The sequence below is a fragment of the Bidens hawaiensis genome, unplaced genomic scaffold (assembly GCF_021521415.1).
Source record: "Bidens hawaiensis isolate Kalapana, Puna unplaced genomic scaffold, B.hawaiensis_p1.1 tig00005587_1, whole genome shotgun sequence".
In the NCBI taxonomy this organism is placed as follows: domain Eukaryota; kingdom Viridiplantae; phylum Streptophyta; class Magnoliopsida; order Asterales; family Asteraceae; genus Bidens; species Bidens hawaiensis.
The window spans coordinates 439814-457481 of NW_027491361.1; the positions used below are offsets into that span (position 1 = coordinate 439814).

Genomic DNA, 17668 nt, shown 5'->3' on the forward strand with positions numbered 1-17668 from the left:
CATCTTGCACTTCTTGATTGTCTTGATTATTATCTGCTTGATCTTGTTCTTGATTTTGATTGTTCTCTTGATCATTGTCTTGCATTTGCTCAACACTTGCACTTGAGGGATCCTTTATGAATGTATATTCACTTTCTTTACTTGCAATCTTTTTCGACAACTTTTCCAAATCCAATGTTTTCTGATTTGTCTCTTCAATAACACTAGTTTTATAAAATGATTCATCAAAGTCTTCAGGATAGATTTTGAAAGACTTGATCAATTTCTCTAAGTCAAACAGCTATGCTGCACCATCAACTGTGTTGAATTGATTTTCATTAAAGACTATATCAGATGATTCAATTAAACTCAAGTGATATTTCACATATACTCTGTATGACTTTGCGTATGTAGAGTAGCCAACAAAGAAACAGTCTAAGGATTTTGCTTGAAACTTGTCAAGTAATCCTTGGGGTTCAAAAGAGAACATTTGCATCCAAAAGGCTTGAGAAATTTGATGTAGGGTTCTATTGAAGAAGATTTCATAAGGAGTCTTGTTGTGACTTTTGTTAATTAGTACCCTGTTCTAAACATAGCAGGCTGTGTTAATGGCTTCTGGCCAAAAAGTGACAGGTAGATTAGCATTAGCTAGCATGGTTCTTGCTACTTCAATGATTGTTCAGTTTCTCCTCTCAGCAACACCATTCTGCTCAGGAGTTCTAGGAGCTGAGAATTGCTGAAGTATTCCTTTGTTGTTGCAAAATTCTTCAATAACTCCATTTTTGAACTCAGTACCATTGTCACTTCTCATCACTTTAACCCCTTTATCCAGTTGATTCTCAAACCTTGTTACACAGTTAATAATTAACTTAGCATCCTCATCCTTTGTACTTAGGAAATAAACCCAAGTATATCTTGAGAAATCATCAATGATCACTAGACAATATCTTTTCTTCCCAATGCTTGGTACACTCAAAGGACCAGATAGATCCATGTGAAGCATTTCAAGCACTTGATCAATTGAGTTTATGATTTTAATCTTGTGAGAAGACTTGTGTTGCTTTCCTTTCTTACATGAGACACAATTTTCATCCAATTTGAACTCTCTAGTAGGTAAGCCAATGACATGCTCACCTTTGACTAGTTTGTTCATATTCTTGAGATTGACATGACACAACTTCCTATGCCACAATTTTGATTCATTTTCAGTGGCTTTAGAAACAAAACATGTGCCACCCCTTGACACAGCACCCTTCATGTTGAGTTCATATAAATTGCCATTCCAGCCATCATCATGATCATATCAGGTGGTATAACATATTCAGGTCCTAAGATGAAACAATGTGAATCATCAAAACCAACTTTATAACCCTTACCACACATCTGGGATATGCACAAAAGATTATATTGAAGTCCTTCAACATAGAAAACATTGTTAAATGTGACTTTACCATTTGTCAAGATACCCTTTCCAACAAATTCACCTCCATTCTCATCACTGCCAAATGCCACTGGACCCTCAAACTTCTCTTCATAGTTAACAAGTGACCTCTTGTCACAAGTCATGTGCCTAGAACATACACTATCCATATACCATACTTCATTCATTGGAGTGGACTATTCCAGCACATTACAAAGAGAGTGATTAGTTAGATGATGAAGTGCAAGCAATCTCAACATGCAAATCATCATATTCAATTCCAGCAGCAGCATTGGGTGTGAGTGTTATGGGTTCAGGATCTTCAAGGGTAACTTCATTGCTATCTGAATTTTCAGTTTTATATCCACATTCCCTTGGAGTTTTCACAAATGAAGTTGTGCTTTGGCAATCAACCACTGCACTGTCACATTCTTGAACAACATAGTCTTTTCTGCTTGAATAATCTCTCAGATCAACATTTTTCTCCTCCTTGGCTTCAACCTTAGGTTTCCAAAGAAATCCTTGAGGTTCATAACCATGTTCCAATAGAAACTTTTCATCACTAGTTAGTTCAATTTGTATCTTGTTCGATTGGAGCAAGATTACGCAATAAATAAGTAAAAGAAAACACCGGTAATTTGTAGATCTAGAAGGAAATGAAGAACAAAGTAGCTGACGTCATTCTTCAATGAAACAGTGTTCTGCTTACATCATATTTCTTCTTCGGATCTGCAATGTTTCTTCACCCGAATCGCAACAAAAAAGCTCTGATACCACTTGTCAATCCCGTATATGATGCTCACACTCACAATCAAGTCATAACCCACAAAATAAATGTGTCGACAAGAAAGTTAATGACAGTTTCTAATTTGGGTAAGAAAACTGTTTGTTAACGGCGGAATCAGAAACAAACAGAGTTGTTCCTTAAGGATTAATTAATGTAACAGACATAAACAATCACTCAAAAAATTTCCATTTATATAAATGATTCATACAAATGTTAATCGATTAGGGTTTCTTGTTTGGAAAGTTTATCCGTACAATCCTATGACAGCCGTCACACTTTAATCAGGAAATATTATTCTATTTCCTAAAAACTGCAAAGCCTGCCAAAAATCCGTTTTTCTCGTCTTTAGAGGCGTGCCCTAAATTATTCTATTTCTAGGCCTGCCACCACTTGACAGCTGTCATTCCTTCTAGAAACCCTAATGATTGGTACATAATAAAATTATATATTCAAAACTATACTAAGTGTAAAAACAGGTCTTTCGGGTAGACTTTGTGACATTTGTCTTCTCCGAGTAGGCTTCGTGCCTTTTGTCCTTTACGAGACTACCTGGTAACCTTGAAGTGTGATGGATAACAGTTCTCCGTGTAGACTTTACTTAGAGTATTTTCCTAAGAAAATACTCACCTAGCAGACTTCAATCTTCTTGACAATATCAAACTTTTCCCGATATCAGACTTCAATACTCACCTATCAGACTTTACTTAGAGCAAACTTGTTCTTCTGAGGTCCTTTCAACTCTTTGCTAGAAAATAACTTATTAGCGAAGCAAGGTGTGCTGGTAACACTGTAGCTTGCTCGGAGTTGAACCTTGCCTGATAAGTCCTTAAGATAATTCTTTATCAACTTTCATCAATCATGCTCGGACCACTATTTTATTAATGACTTCCTTGCTAGATATTCCAAGTACTTGGCTTTAAAAGCTTGGTTTGGCCAAGGGTTTTCTAATAAGCAAACTGTGCTTGGCCAGAAGAACACCTTTGCTAGATAAAGTGAACCTTGCTCGGATTAACACTTAAGAAGACTTCAAGAAGATAACCCTGCCCGATAGGCAAAATACCTTGTTAGGACAAGTTTGCTCGGTTTCCATACTTAGCAAAATCTGAGGAGGTTGAGTAGATTCCAATCTTCCTTAGACTTTCTTAGGTTATTTTAAGTAAAATTCTTGACTCAACAGTTTTGTCGATCCACAACATCCTAATAAAGTATGCAAGATAAAGAAGTCAATCTAAGGATTGAAACCAGCATTTAGAAGTTGGAATAACCTTTTTGATGATGAAGTTAAAATATTTGGATTTATCAAAAACGCTGATGAAGCTTGTGTGTATAAGCAAGCTATTGGGAGCATCATTACCTTTGAGGTATTATATGTCGATGACATAATACTATTTGGAAATGACATTACAACTTTGGATTGTGTAAAAGCCTGGCTTGGAAGTTGGTTTTCTATCAAGGATCTTGGTGAATCCGCCTATATCATGGGAATAAGGATCTATAGAGATAGATCAAGGCGGTTGATAGATTTAAATCAAAGTGCATACATTGATAAAATCTTGAAAAGGGTTCTAGATGGACAACTCTAAGAAAGGTTTGGTACCTATTCAGAGAGGAACAATATTGAGAGCATCTCAATGTCCAAGCTCAAAGGATGAGCAAGACAAAATGAATGGAATCCCATATGCATCTGCTATTGGTTCCATCATGTATGCCATGATATGCACCAGACCGGATGTGTCATGCTCTTTGAGCATGACAAGTAGATACCAACAAAATCTAGGAACAAGCCATTGGATGGCGGTTAAGAGCATATTGAAATATCTTAGGACGACTAAGGATATGTTTATAATATATGGCTCTGGTGAGGAGGAACTTGTTATAAAGGGTTACACGGATGTGAGTTTCCAAACTTATCGAGATGATTCTGAATCCGAATACATCGCCACTTCATTGGAAGCTCAAGAAGCTGCATGGATTAGAAAGTTCGTGGCGGATCTAGGGGTAGTCCGTACATTCAGGACCCTCTAGAAATCTTTTATGATAATGAGGGAGCGATTGCTCAAAACAAGGAAGCCCGTGCACATCAAAAGACAAGGCACATTGAACGGAGATTCAACTACATAAGGGATGAAGTTGTAAAAGGAAATATATGTATTCGCAAAGTTCACACTAATCACAACATTGGGGATCCGCTCACGAAGTTCCTAGAAAGGCCAAAGCATGAAGGTCATGCTTGTGCCTTAGGACTTCTATATTCTAGTGAATGGATTTGATCAAAATTTTTATTTGGATATCAGAATAATTGTTATTATGATTCAATCATATGTGTATGGTTTATGATTATGCTCTTGAGTTATGTTCCATTTTAGCATGTTTAAATCCATGAAAAATTTGATTATTCTAAATGTCCGTAGTCGTTCATATTTATGGGAACAAATATGATGGTAAGACTATTATGAACTTGGATTGTTAGATATTTATGAGGTTTGAATTTAGCAAGGGTTTGCTGCCAAGGTTCATAGATATTTATGGGATAAATATTGGACTGACCTGCCCTCAAAGTTTACTGCATGCAATCCTTGTAATTTATGGTAATAAGTAAATTTTAGTAAAGGCGAACATCATAGTATCCTCCGACCTAAGATACATATTGGGTCTTGATATTCACTGACTATTATACTTTCACTTACTTCTTCGCTGCTCTGAAATATGTCAGTACATAAGGCTAAGCTCAAGTGTAGTACGAAGTGATAGTGAGAGACGTATGTAGTCAATAGGTGATTTGTCCCTCTTATTCGTTGAGAGTTAAATGTATAAGGCATGATAATCAACAAAGAATGATCACTCTGTGTCTCTAGATTTAACATGACAATTGTGGCAAAAGGATAAATGATAGTTTCATCTAAATCATTTCAAGTAAGGGACTTGAAAGGGATGATGTTATTGAATGGCACTTCGTCATGTGTATTAGGGATAGTAAACCGTTGTTAGACGGTATTTGCTATTTTCATCAATCTTCTATGTATTTTGTGCAAGTGGGAGATTGTTGGAATCGATATGCCCAAGACACATATTTGAGTTGATGTAGTTAGTACGTTATGATCGAAGTCGGGTCATACCCAATAACAAGCTAGACAAATATCACGATATTTCTTATTAGATATGATCTAACTAATATAAATTAAAAATGTGGATAAAAAGAAATAAACAATTTTGAGTTTTGGTTTTGAGGTGAAATACCCCAAAGGGGCCGGCCCTCTCTTTACTCTCTCTCCTCTTTGTTCTTTCAAGACCATGCAACCCTTTTGGTTTGGGGATAACTTTTTCACCAACAAATTTCTCTCTCACACACAAGACTCTCTCTTTTTCTCTCTTCCTACTTCGGCCGAACAAGATGAAGAAAACAAGGACATTTTGCAAGTATTAATTCCTAGCAACTTGGTGTTTGTTGGAAAGCTTGAAACGGGTATACAAGTTTGAGGTTTTCTTCTTTGAAAGCTCGCCATTCTCAATATCATCCCTTTCAATTTCTAGAAATTAAAAGGTATGTAATCTAACACCCTATGGTTGTATTTGATGGTATGTAAATCGTATTTGGATCCTGGATTGGGTTAAACATAAAACGGGTTTTATGTGTATTCCGTAAACAAGATTTAAAACTAATTATATCCGCTGTGTTTTCTATATAATGGATTATATGGGCTTTGATAATCTTGTAAAAAACCAACACACGATAGATCCTCTATGGCCAGGGACATGCTCCGTATAGTGGTGGCAATGTTTATAAAGGAATGAGTATCAAGCTCTATTTTCAATGTTTATAGAATCCTATAATGCTTTTGTTGCCAAGAATCTGATTCATTCTAGTGTGTTTCAAAAGGAACTTGAACAAATTGATGCTGATGACTTAGAAGACATGGATCTAAAATGGCAAGCTACAATTGTAGCCTTGAGAAGCAAAAGGTTATTCAATAGAACTAGAAGGTCCTTTGTCTCTGGGCCAAATGATAGAATAGGGTTTGACAAGTCAAAAGCAATCTGCTACGACTGTCAACAACCAGGATTACTTTTCAAGGGAATGCAATCAACCTAAATAGTTCCAAAACAATCAGCCAAGAAATCAGTCTCAATATAAAAATCAGAATCAATGTCAGTAGAGCCAATTCAACAACTACAACAACCCACAACCACAGAATCATCATAAGGTAATCCCACATCAACAAACCTTTCAAAGAAACCAACAAAACCCTCCACAAGCTCCTGCCAACAAAAACAGAAACAATCCTAACCAACCAAGAAACCAAGGGAATGTTGCATTAGCTCCACAACAGCAAGAAGGAATACTTTATTGGAGCAATCATGGCAAAGATAGAGAATGAACCTGAGTATTCATCATCTAAGGTACATACAAATATTTCAAAACATGAATTACTTGAAATGAATGAATCATTGAGAATGACTGTTGAAAGCTACAAAGTGGATGTTTTAAGAACCAAAGCATGATAAATGTTTATGAAACAACTGAGTTGACATATGAGAATACAATTAAAAGTATGGAAGAAGATTGTATGATAGTTATATGAAATATTCCAGATATGTCACCGAAATAGAATAATTGAAGAAAATCTATCTCGATGAAAAGTTGAAGAATACTCAACTTCAAGTTGAAAATGATTTAATGAAGAATTTAGTTTCAACTTGGAATATTTGTGGAAAGTTGAACAAGATCAAGGAGGAAGATAAGTTGGAGGTTGTTCCTCCACCTTTCAATAACAATTACTCTTTGAAGGTGGATAAGGAAAAGAGTAATGCCTACCTTTATTAGTTTAGAGAAGTGTATAAAGAAAAGGAAAAATTAATTGAAAATTATAAGTTGGTTGAAGTTGATGACAAGGGTGAGTTTGTGATGAAGGAAGAAGTGAAAGAAGAGAAGTGTGTTGAGATGCCTGTTGGTGTGCAAGTTTCTGAAGATGATTTTGATGATCACTAAATGGACAAAGATGACTTGAGTGATTCAAGTGATCATTTGATATTCATTATGGTTCAAAGGCAAAGAAATATAATGAAGAATCAGCCTACAAAGTGCCACAAAAAAGGGAAAGTGCCAAAGAAAACATAGAAACCATGACGAATGATGATATATTCATTCCTGTTTACCCTAATTTCTCAAACCAAGAGTTATTGATTTTGGGGAAGTGGAGAGTATGGAAGAAAATGAAAGAAGGCAATCAAGGTTTAGAGGAAACATAGATGATGAACCAATCAATATGGAAAGGTAATCTTTGTCAAGAGTTCAGTTGAAAGACAAGATATAAAAATTGAGGAATTTGTATCTTTCTCAATTGACTATGATGGTCTCAAAACTCAAAAGACTATTGGACTTGATCCCCCAAGACCAAGTGAATGATTAAAAAATGGGAAGTCAAGTGATAGCTTCAAAGGAAAAATATGGTGCAAACATTGTGATGTGTATGACATCACACTGATTCTGGTAATGAAAGATTTACCTTCAGACCAATTCATGTTCCAAATTCAACAAAGTTTGGAAAAGATTTTATTTTTACAAGAAGAAGTATGATGAATATTTTGGCAAAGGTAAGAAGTTATCTGATAATGCAGTGAGCAGTGTTGAAACAAAAAATGAGAAGATAACTGAAACCGTTGACAAGGAAGAGAAGAAAATTTTAAATGAAATGAAGAAGGCTCCAATGATCAAACAACCTATCAGTGTTAAACATGATAAGACTGTTAAAACTATGAAATTAGTTAACCATGGAAAGTCAACAGATTGTGAAGAGAAAGTAAAAAGGGAAGTTTTAAAGAGAAAGAAATCAAAAGCATTGGATGGTGATGAGAAAATTCTGTTGAAGCATAGTTTAGAGCCATAAGTATTACTGTGGAAACCCAAATATGAAACTCAAGTGACAAAAGAAACACGAGTGACTTATGAAACACTAGTAACAAGTGTAAAGAGAGAATTTTTCATTGAGGAATGCACAAGAATAGTTCCATATGTGGGAATACCATATGAAACTGGCTATGAAACAGATGATTATAATGAATTTTGTGAAATTTTTTATGAGGACCCCAAATCCAATGCAACAATTGTTCATGTTGCTAATGGTTTGCAAGCTTATCCAACTTGTATTTCATCAGTTAACTGATTATTTTCTTTGTTTTTTGAAAGAATAGTCCACAACAATCAATGATATATGGTATACGGACAGTGGGTGTTCCAGGCACATGACATGTGACAAGAGGTCACTGGTGAACTATGAAGAGAAGTTTGAAGGACCTGTTGCATTTGAGAGTGATAAAAATGTAGGGAAAATTTTAGGGAAAGGAATTCTAACCAATTGCAAAGTGTCATTTGACAATGTGTTCTATGTTGAAGGATTACAATATAACCTTTTGAGCATATCACAATTGTGTGATAATGGTTATAAGGTTGGATTTGATGATTCTCAGTGTTTGATCCTCAAACCTGAATTTGCCATTCCTCCTGACGTGATTATGATGATGGCCCCTAGGTATGGTAGCTTGTATGAAATAAGAATGAAACATGCCATTTAAAGAGGTGGTACCTGCTTTGTGTCTAAGTGTGACAACTGCCAATTTTCAGGTTAACTCCGTTAACTAAACTCAGTTAAATCTCGTTGACTATTTCTGTAATCTAGATAGTTCGGTTAACTACGTTAATGAACTCTTCTACATGTAGTGTCATGTATGCATACATTTAAGTTAGTCGTGTCGTTGGTGAACTAATTAAGAGTAACTAGTTATTGATAACTAGAATAATAAACTTGTCACATGTTATAATATATGATATGTTATAATAAATTTGTCACACATGATATGTTACATGTATTGTATGTGATGGGTGAAATTGGGTTACATGCTACATGAATAGTTGCTATATACTTATATGTTGTAGGAGAAGTGAATACTTAAAATAACATAACCTACGATATATTACATGACAAGTAACAAAAAGACACTACACAACATATGGTTACTAGAAAATGTTTATAAAAGAATGTAACATGTCACATGTAATAAAAATGACATAAACTAAAGTTTAATAAAATTTATTATGCCTTAATGATTGTGTTAATGATGAGTAAATAACAACGAAGGTTATGGCTTTTATTTTCTTTCTTTTGGCCGTCCATATGACATCACACACACATACATTTTATTTTTCCAAAAACTCTCTCAAAACATCATAATAAAATTGGTAATTCTTGGATCAAGTAGTGATATAGCATTGATCAAACAAGTAGGTAAGCATGTTAGTATATATTTTGTTTATTTTTCTTTGATTTGGGATTGTGGGATTGAGTATCCAAACACATGAAATCATAAGAAATAAAAAGATGATCAAGTTTGATGGTTTTAAAAATTGTGTGTTTTGTCATAAAAGAAAATATGGAAGCCTTTTGTACATAAATATTATAATAATTAAAAATCAATAAAATAATGAAATACATGAGATTTGGTTATATAAAATGGTTCCTTGATGATTAAAGATCATAATGATATAAGAATCACGATTTTTGTGACTTTTGGTTTGAATCTGCTTGTTGACAGATTCTGTGATTTAGATTGTAGATTATATAACTTGATGACACATTGGTGTTTCTGATTGATTTTTGATTCTATGATTAATTAATTTGAATCTAATTTTCAAAAAGTCAAAAATCATAATTTTTGGAATTTGTTTGACTAGTGTTTATTAATTTATAAAATCGGGTTGCAATCCTGATTAAAAGAGAAATTTTGTGAGCTGTGTTATAAATTGTATAACTTGAGATTAAAAATAGATATGGGTGTGATTCCACTTCTAGAATGTTATAAATTGAAGTCAGAATCTAATACAATTGGTCTTGGATCAATTGAATAAATATAAAATTTTTGGAAAATATATGTGTGCTGTTGTGTTAAAATAGAGACTGAAATTAGGTTGTTGTAGAATGTGAATATTCTGTATGTTTGAAATATATGTTATACCTAATAGTTTTTGTTGGTTGAAAAAATCAGTTTTGATGATTGAAAACTTGTTAAGGATGATTAGCATATTGGTTAGTAAAAATAATTGTAGTTAGTAGTAGAATGATTGTGGTAAATTGAATTTTGACTTGATGGGTCAACTTTGAACTATTTGACTAGGTGGTTAGTCTTACTTGTGAAGTGTTGAAAGTGGTATAAGTTATACTTAGTCATAGAATTGTATGAAAAGTGACTAAGTGCACATTACTTGATTGTTGTTAAATTGTGACTAGGAACATCATGTAATCATTCTAAGTTTAAACTATTGGTCAAAAGTCAACAACGGGCCGTCGGTAAACATTTTGGTCAAAGGTCAACATTTTGGTCAACGGTCAACAAAACTCAATTTTTTTAGTCTTCGGTTATCGAGACTTGGACTTTTTAGTCAACGATCAACAACTTGAACCTTTTGGTCAAAAGTCAAACTTTGGTCAAAGTCAACAAAAGTCAAACTTTGGACAAAGTAAACAAAAAGTCAAACTTTGGTCAACTTCAAATAAACAAGGGAATTGTTTGGATACTAAGGGTTCTAGGAATTGCATAGCATATACTTATCGTGCTCGTATGATTTAGGCACTAGAACAACTTTGACTTAAGTCGTTGACTATCAATTTGAACGGCATTCGAGGTGAGTTTCACTACCCCACTTTTTACTTAATTCTTTTGGGGGGGGGGGGAAAGCATGCAACATATAAACTTTTTGGATAATTGTAGACTTTTTAATACCTTATGTGTACATAGTGAACTTAAACTTAAGTCCCCCATGAACATTGGACCGTTAACAATTGTACATTGGCTCAGTAACGAAAGGTAGTACTAATGGGTTTGACGAACCCCCTCGGGGCTCTCGGTTGAGGGAGTTGCCGGGGTCTCATTTACTAGAAACACACTAGTCTTATACTAGACTTCGTGGGTGGCCACAAACTAACAAGCCAGTCTCGGTCATAATGGAACTTAAACTAATGTAACGTGATTGCTAGCCTAATTAACTAGCGGTATTACTAATGCATACATTATCCATGCTTTATTATTTACACTGTTTACTTACAAAATGGTTTGTTTGACAAATTTATTTTTAAACTCAAATCTGTGAACTCACCAACCATTGTGTTGACCCGTTTTAGCATGTCTTTCTCAGGTCGCTGATAGTGCAAGGATAGGAGTTGCATTCATTATCACCCATAGACATTGCATCATAAGTTGGAACTTTTTTACTTAATATTGTTATGCCTTGCGCATGTTTTGGGCGCCTTAGACTATTTGGTTTTGTTTAGGGATGTTTTCCCGTTATGTTACGCTTCCGCATATTAATACAATAAGACATTAACTCTGAATGTCTTAGAAGTTGTTTGTTGTAACTAATGATTGAGATCCTGATTTGTCACGCGCCTCGTGGTAAAACCCCGCATGTGGAAATTTAGGGTGTGACAGATTGATATCAGAGCTATTAGTTAGTGTGAGCCAGGTTGCATTATAGTTAGTGATAAGTGAACTAGGTTGCATTCCTAACTATGACTATACTTGTTAAGATAGTTACAACACACACATGTTGGGTACATATTCGTGCACCCGCCTATGTTGTAGTATGTCATCATCCAACCCCGATCGTGCTCATGGAAAGGAACCCGTCATCGAAAATGACGAACCATTGTCACCACCTCATCCAACATCGCATTTGTCAGTAGGGACGAAGAGGCACCGTACCGAATTGCCGGAGGGAGAAACGCCTTTAGGTGAATCATCTCACTCTCACTTGCTTTGAAGACAAAAGATTTGGCCCTGGTACCCGGATTATGTTTCTATTCACGTCTTGAAGAGCATGTCCCACCTTTGTCTAGATTACCTAGCCGTCCGTTACCTAATGAGCCGACTACTGAGCCTAATCTTCCTGTACTTCTATGTCATGAGTTAAAAGTGATGACTGCTATGGTGGGTTCGTCGAAGCACCAACGTCTTCAAGTGGAAGATAACTCCTGGGGGATATTCTATGGGAGGATATTCTATAGAAGTGATTGAAACCTATACGATCCGATCGCATGAACTTGCTATTTTGTGCCCACAAATGGTGAATCCTGCCTACAAGAGGATTGAAAAGTATATTGATGGCCTAGTACTACAAATTCAGGGAATGGTTAATTCGTCCAGGCCGACTACGATTCAAGAAGCTATTCATTTTGCTCATAAACTAACCGAAGAAGCTATCAAGCAAGGGGCATTACCACCAATGAAATCGACTGCAGGATCAAGTGAAAACAAACGTAAGTGGGAGAACACAACAACCACAGTTACGGGAACACAGCACCATATTCCAACAACACTCAGCATTGTTAGAACAAACGATTCAAACCTATCCGGAACAAAACTAAATTTAACCCTAACCAGAATCAAGAGGGTTATCAGGGCCGACATCCTAGATGTAACAAGTGCAATTTGCACCACTTCGGCAAGTGTGAAAATGTAGCTTTCCAGCATTGTGGAAAGCCGGGCCATAAAGCGAGAGTTTGTCGTGGATAAATTAAGAATAAGCAACCACAAGCTCAAGAGAAATCCAAGAAATGTTACGAGTGCGGAAAAGAAGGACATTTCAGGCCAGACTGTCCGAAATTCAAGAATAAGAACAATGGAGGGAACAACAATGGTGGAAATGGCAATTCAGGTGGAGAAGGAAGAGGAAGGGCATTCGTGATTGGATCAGGTCAGGCTCTATCCGATTCTTCTACTTTTATTGGTAAATTTATGTTGAATGAGCTTCCTAACCAAACCTTATTTGACACCCGGGCAGATAGAAGTTTTATTTCTACTAAGTTTTGCTAACAAATAGAACAAAACCCATCAACTTTAGAGTCGAACTATTTAATTGAACTCGCTAATAGGAAAACCGTTGAGGTATCCCAAATTCTTAAGCAATGCAAATCAGTACTGTCCAATCATACGTTCGACATTGACCTTATACCAATTGAACTCGGTAGTTTTGATGTGGTCATTTGTATGGATTGGTTGTCGGCGTATCAAGCCGCAGTAGGTTGTCATGAGAAGGTAATTCGTATTCCAGTCGCTGATGGAGAAGTCCTAACCGTTCAAGGAGAAGAATGTGGTACCACCATGGGTGTTTTCTCGATGATGAGGGCTTAAAAGTTGTTACGATAGTGACACTTGGCAGTTTTGGCAATGGTGTCTGATACGAGGACATAAGCGAATCGTGGATATTCCTATCGTCAGGGATTTTCCTGAGGTATTTCCTGAAGACCTACCTGGTCATCCGCATTACAGACAGGTTGAATTTCAGATCGAATTAACCACGGGAGCAACTCCTATTGCTCGCGCACCATATCGACTCGCTCCTAATGAGTTGGAGAAATTGACGAAAAAATTGAAAGACTTGTTAGACAAGGGTTTTATTCGTCCGAGTTCATCTCCATGGGGAGCTCCTTTGTTATTCGTAAAGAAGAAGGATGGAACTTTCCGGATGTGTATCGACTACTGAGAGCTTAACAAGGTTACGATCAAGAACCAATACCCTTTTGCACGTATTGATGATCTATTTGACCAGTTGCAAGGATCTGGTTATTATTCAAAAATCGATCATAGATCGGGTTATCATCTACTCATAGTTCATGAGGAGGACATATCAAAGACGGCATTTCTCACTCGTTATGGTCACTATGATTTTGCGGTTATGCCATTTGGGTTGACGAACGCACCCGCAGTATTCATGGATCTCATGAATCGTGTTTGTAAACCGTATCTAGATAGGTTTGTCATTGTGTTTATTGACGATATCTTGACATACTCAAAGACTAAGAGGATCATGAATGGCACTTAAGGTTGATTTTGGAACTTCTGAGGAAAGAGAAACTTTTCTCAAAGTTTTATAAATGTGAATTTTGGATCCGAGAAGTTCAATTCTTAGGTCTTGTGGTTAACGCGAATGGTATTCATGTTAACCCCGCTAAGGTTGATTCCATTAAGGATTGGCCGACCCCAAGAACGCCGACCGAGATTCACCAATTTTTGGTTTGGCAGGTTGTTATCGGAGGTTTATCGAACGATTTTCAAAAATCGCACAACCACTCACTACTCTAACCCATAAAAGCACTCCGTACAAGTGGGGTGAAGAGCAGGAAGCAGCATTTCAAACGCTTAAGCAAAAACTTTGTAGCGCACCGATTCTGTCATTTCCAGATGGAGTTGATGATTTTATTGTATATTGTGACGCTTCCGTCCAAGGTCTTGGATGTGTACTTATGCAACACGAGAATGTTATAGCGTATGCTTCTAGACAATTGAAAGTCCACGAGCGAAATTATATGACCCAAGATTTGGAATTGGGAGCTGTTGTCTTCGCACTAAAGATATAGAGACACTATCTTAATGGAACAAAATGTACCATCTACACTAACTATAATAGTCTTCAGCATATATTTGAGCAGAAATAGCTCAATATGAGGCAAAGGGGATGGTTCGAACTCCTCAACGACTTTAAGTGCGCAATTAAATATCCTCCGGGAAAAGCTAATATGGTAGCTGACGCTCTAAGTCGTAAGGAAAACCTAAAGTCTCAAAGATTTCGAGCATTGAAGTTAACTATATATTCAGGATTACCAGAAAGAATTCGGGAGGCTCAGCTTGAATCCTTAAAGGCAGAGAATTTTGATTTTCGAAGCCTTGCGTGGAATCAATGGGAAGTCCGAAGTCGAATCCGATGGAATTCCGTATTACAGTGGTCGGATTTGGGTACCGCGTTATGGGAATTTGCGTGAATTGGTAATGGACGAGGCACACAAATCTCGGTATTCTATGCAACCAGGTTCAGATTAGATGTACCAGGACTTACAAGAACTCTACTGGTGGCCTGGCATGCAAGAAGAAATTGCTAACGATGTAGCAAAGTGCTTGACATGTGCTAAGGTAAAGGTTGAGTATAGGAAACCATCTGGGTTGCTTCAGCAACCAGTAATCCCAATGGGTAAATGGGAACAAGTATCCATGGATTTCATAACCAAATTACCTTAGACTCCTAATGGATACGATACTATTTGGGTAATAGTGAATTGTTTGACAAAATTGGCACATTTTCTAACTATTCGCGAGACCGATAAGATGGATAGATTAGCTTGGATTTATATTAGGGAAATTTTCGCTCGTCATGGAGTACCAATTTCAATTATATCCGACCAAGATGCTCGATTAACTTCAAATTTTTGGCAGTCATTACAAAAGGCGTTGGGAACACGCCTAGATATGAGTACAACTTACAACCCGTAGACTGATGGTCAGAGTGAACGAAAGATACAAACTTTTGATGATATGCTTAAAGCTTGAGTCATCGATTTTGGTAAGAATTGGGAAACTCACTTACCTTTAGTTGAGTTTTCCTATAATAATAGTTATCACACGAGTATTAAAGCAGCACCTTTCGAAGATTTGTACGGACAAAAGTGCCGATCACCACTCTGCTGGGAAGGAGTCGGTGAAAGCCATCTAACTGGACCGGAGATATTCCACGAAATGATTGAACGAATTGTGCAAATCAGAAATCGTATGGCAGCAGCCCGAGATCTCCAAAAGAGCTACGCTGATAAACGTAGGAAACTTCTAGAATTTGAAGTTGAAGATAGAGTACCTTTGAAAGTGTCACCTTGGAAAGGTGTTATTCGTTTTGGGAAACGTGGAAAACTAAACCCGCTCTATGTAGGACCATCCGAAATTATTAAACGAATTGGCCCTGTGGTATATAAATTGGAGTTACCAGAACAACTAAATGGAGTACACAACGTTTTCCATGTGTCGAACCTAAAGAAGTGTTTCACAAACGAAACTCCCATAGTTCTTTTAGAGGAATTAGATATTGATAAAAAGTTACACTTCGTAGAGGAACCTGCTGAGATTATGGATAGGGAAGTAAAAAACCCGAAGACACAACAAAACCCCGATTGTTCGTGTTTGTTGGAACTCGAGACGTGGAGTTCACGTGGGAGCGCGAGGATCAAATGAAAGAAAGTATCCTCACTTATTCAAACCCAATGATAAACCTTAGGTACGATCTAAATTTTGAGAAGAAATTTATTTTAACAAGGGGATGATGTGACAATCTGAATTTTTTCCTCTCTTTTCATCCCAGCCTTTGAGCGACATTATACAATTTTCGGGACTCTTTTAACAAGGGGATGATGTGACAACTTCCAATTTTCAGGATAACTCCATTAACTAAACTCAGTTAAATCTCGTTGAATATGTCTGTAAATCCAGTTAGTTTGGTTAACTACGTTAATGAACTCTTATACATGTAGTGTCATGTATGCGTACATTTAAGTTAGTTGTATCGTTGGTGACCTAAGTAAGAGTTACTAGTTATTGATAACTAGAATAATAAACTTGTCACACATGTTATAATATATATACTTGTTTCGAGTTAAAATGGTTGTTTTAGTTGATATGAGTGTTTGTCAAGCATACTTCATTAAATTGAATTTTATTTTCTGAAATCACAAGTTTTTCGAGTAAACATTGTTTATCGAGCTTACTTGTTTATTTCATAAATCACAAGAAAACATTACTCCAGGAGTACACTTTATGCTATGAGCATACTTGTATATCAAATGATAACAAGTCTTCTGAAGCATACTTTGAACTTTTGAAGTATAATCGAGTAAACTCTACTTTCGAGTATACTTGAGTGTATATGTCTGAATTTTTTTATGTTTTAACTTTTCTAATTCTAATCGAGTAAGGTTAGTAAGTATAATGTGTTCCAGTAATGTTGGCAAATTAGAAATGTTTCTAAGTTATCATTTTTGGATTCTGTATTGATTTCGAATAAGGTTGCCTATTTGATGAATTATACTTGATTATTTAACTTGTGATTTAATTCTCGAGCAATCTTGTATATTCGAGTAAGCTTCCTTAATTTTATCCACTTAATTTATTTTTAATAAATACCTGAGCACACTCTAGGTTCGAGCATGCTTTTGCAAATGTACTTTATCGAGCAAGCTTTATATTGGTAATTGAAAATTGAATTTTTGGCAGTATTCTTGAACAAAATGACAAAATTCATTTAATACCCTCTTTCAAATTTGCAAAGGTACACTATGAAAGGGGGACTTAGAAAAATTTTCATTTCACATTTTTACCTCATTCTAGATTGCATTATTGCTGACTTGCTCGCTACCCATAATACTAATCGTTTATTCATAATCCTAACCTAAATTTGTCAGACAACTAAATCCGACTCGGTAAGCTTCAATTGATTGTTTTCCGACACACATTGTACGGATTTAGGGCTTTAATTTTATTAACATTAACATCTCTTTTTTCTGTGTAGGTTATAAACTTGTCGAATAACAGGCTCTTAAAAATTAACTTTTATTTTCTTCTTCAGTATATGACCTATTACATGATAAAGTTGTGAACTTCAATGACTAATCTTCACTTTG

At 36.0% G+C, this 17668-nt stretch overlaps 1 protein-coding gene across 1 annotated transcript; it reads left to right on the forward strand.

Moving 5' to 3' along the window:
* The first annotated feature begins 15773 nt into the window (after positions 1–15773).
* LOC143630164 (uncharacterized) lies at positions 15774–16226 on the forward strand. The gene has a single exon (XM_077099245.1). It carries the CDS (start codon positions 15774–15776, stop codon positions 16224–16226), a length of 453 nt encoding a protein of 150 aa, XP_076955360.1.
* The last annotated feature ends 1442 nt before the right edge of the window (positions 16227–17668 follow it).

Excerpts from the sequence above, each read along its gene's own strand:
- LOC143630164 (XM_077099245.1), top strand. The coding sequence starts at position 15,774 with ATGGCAGCAGCCCGAGATCTCCAAAAGAGCTACGCTGATAAACGTAGG.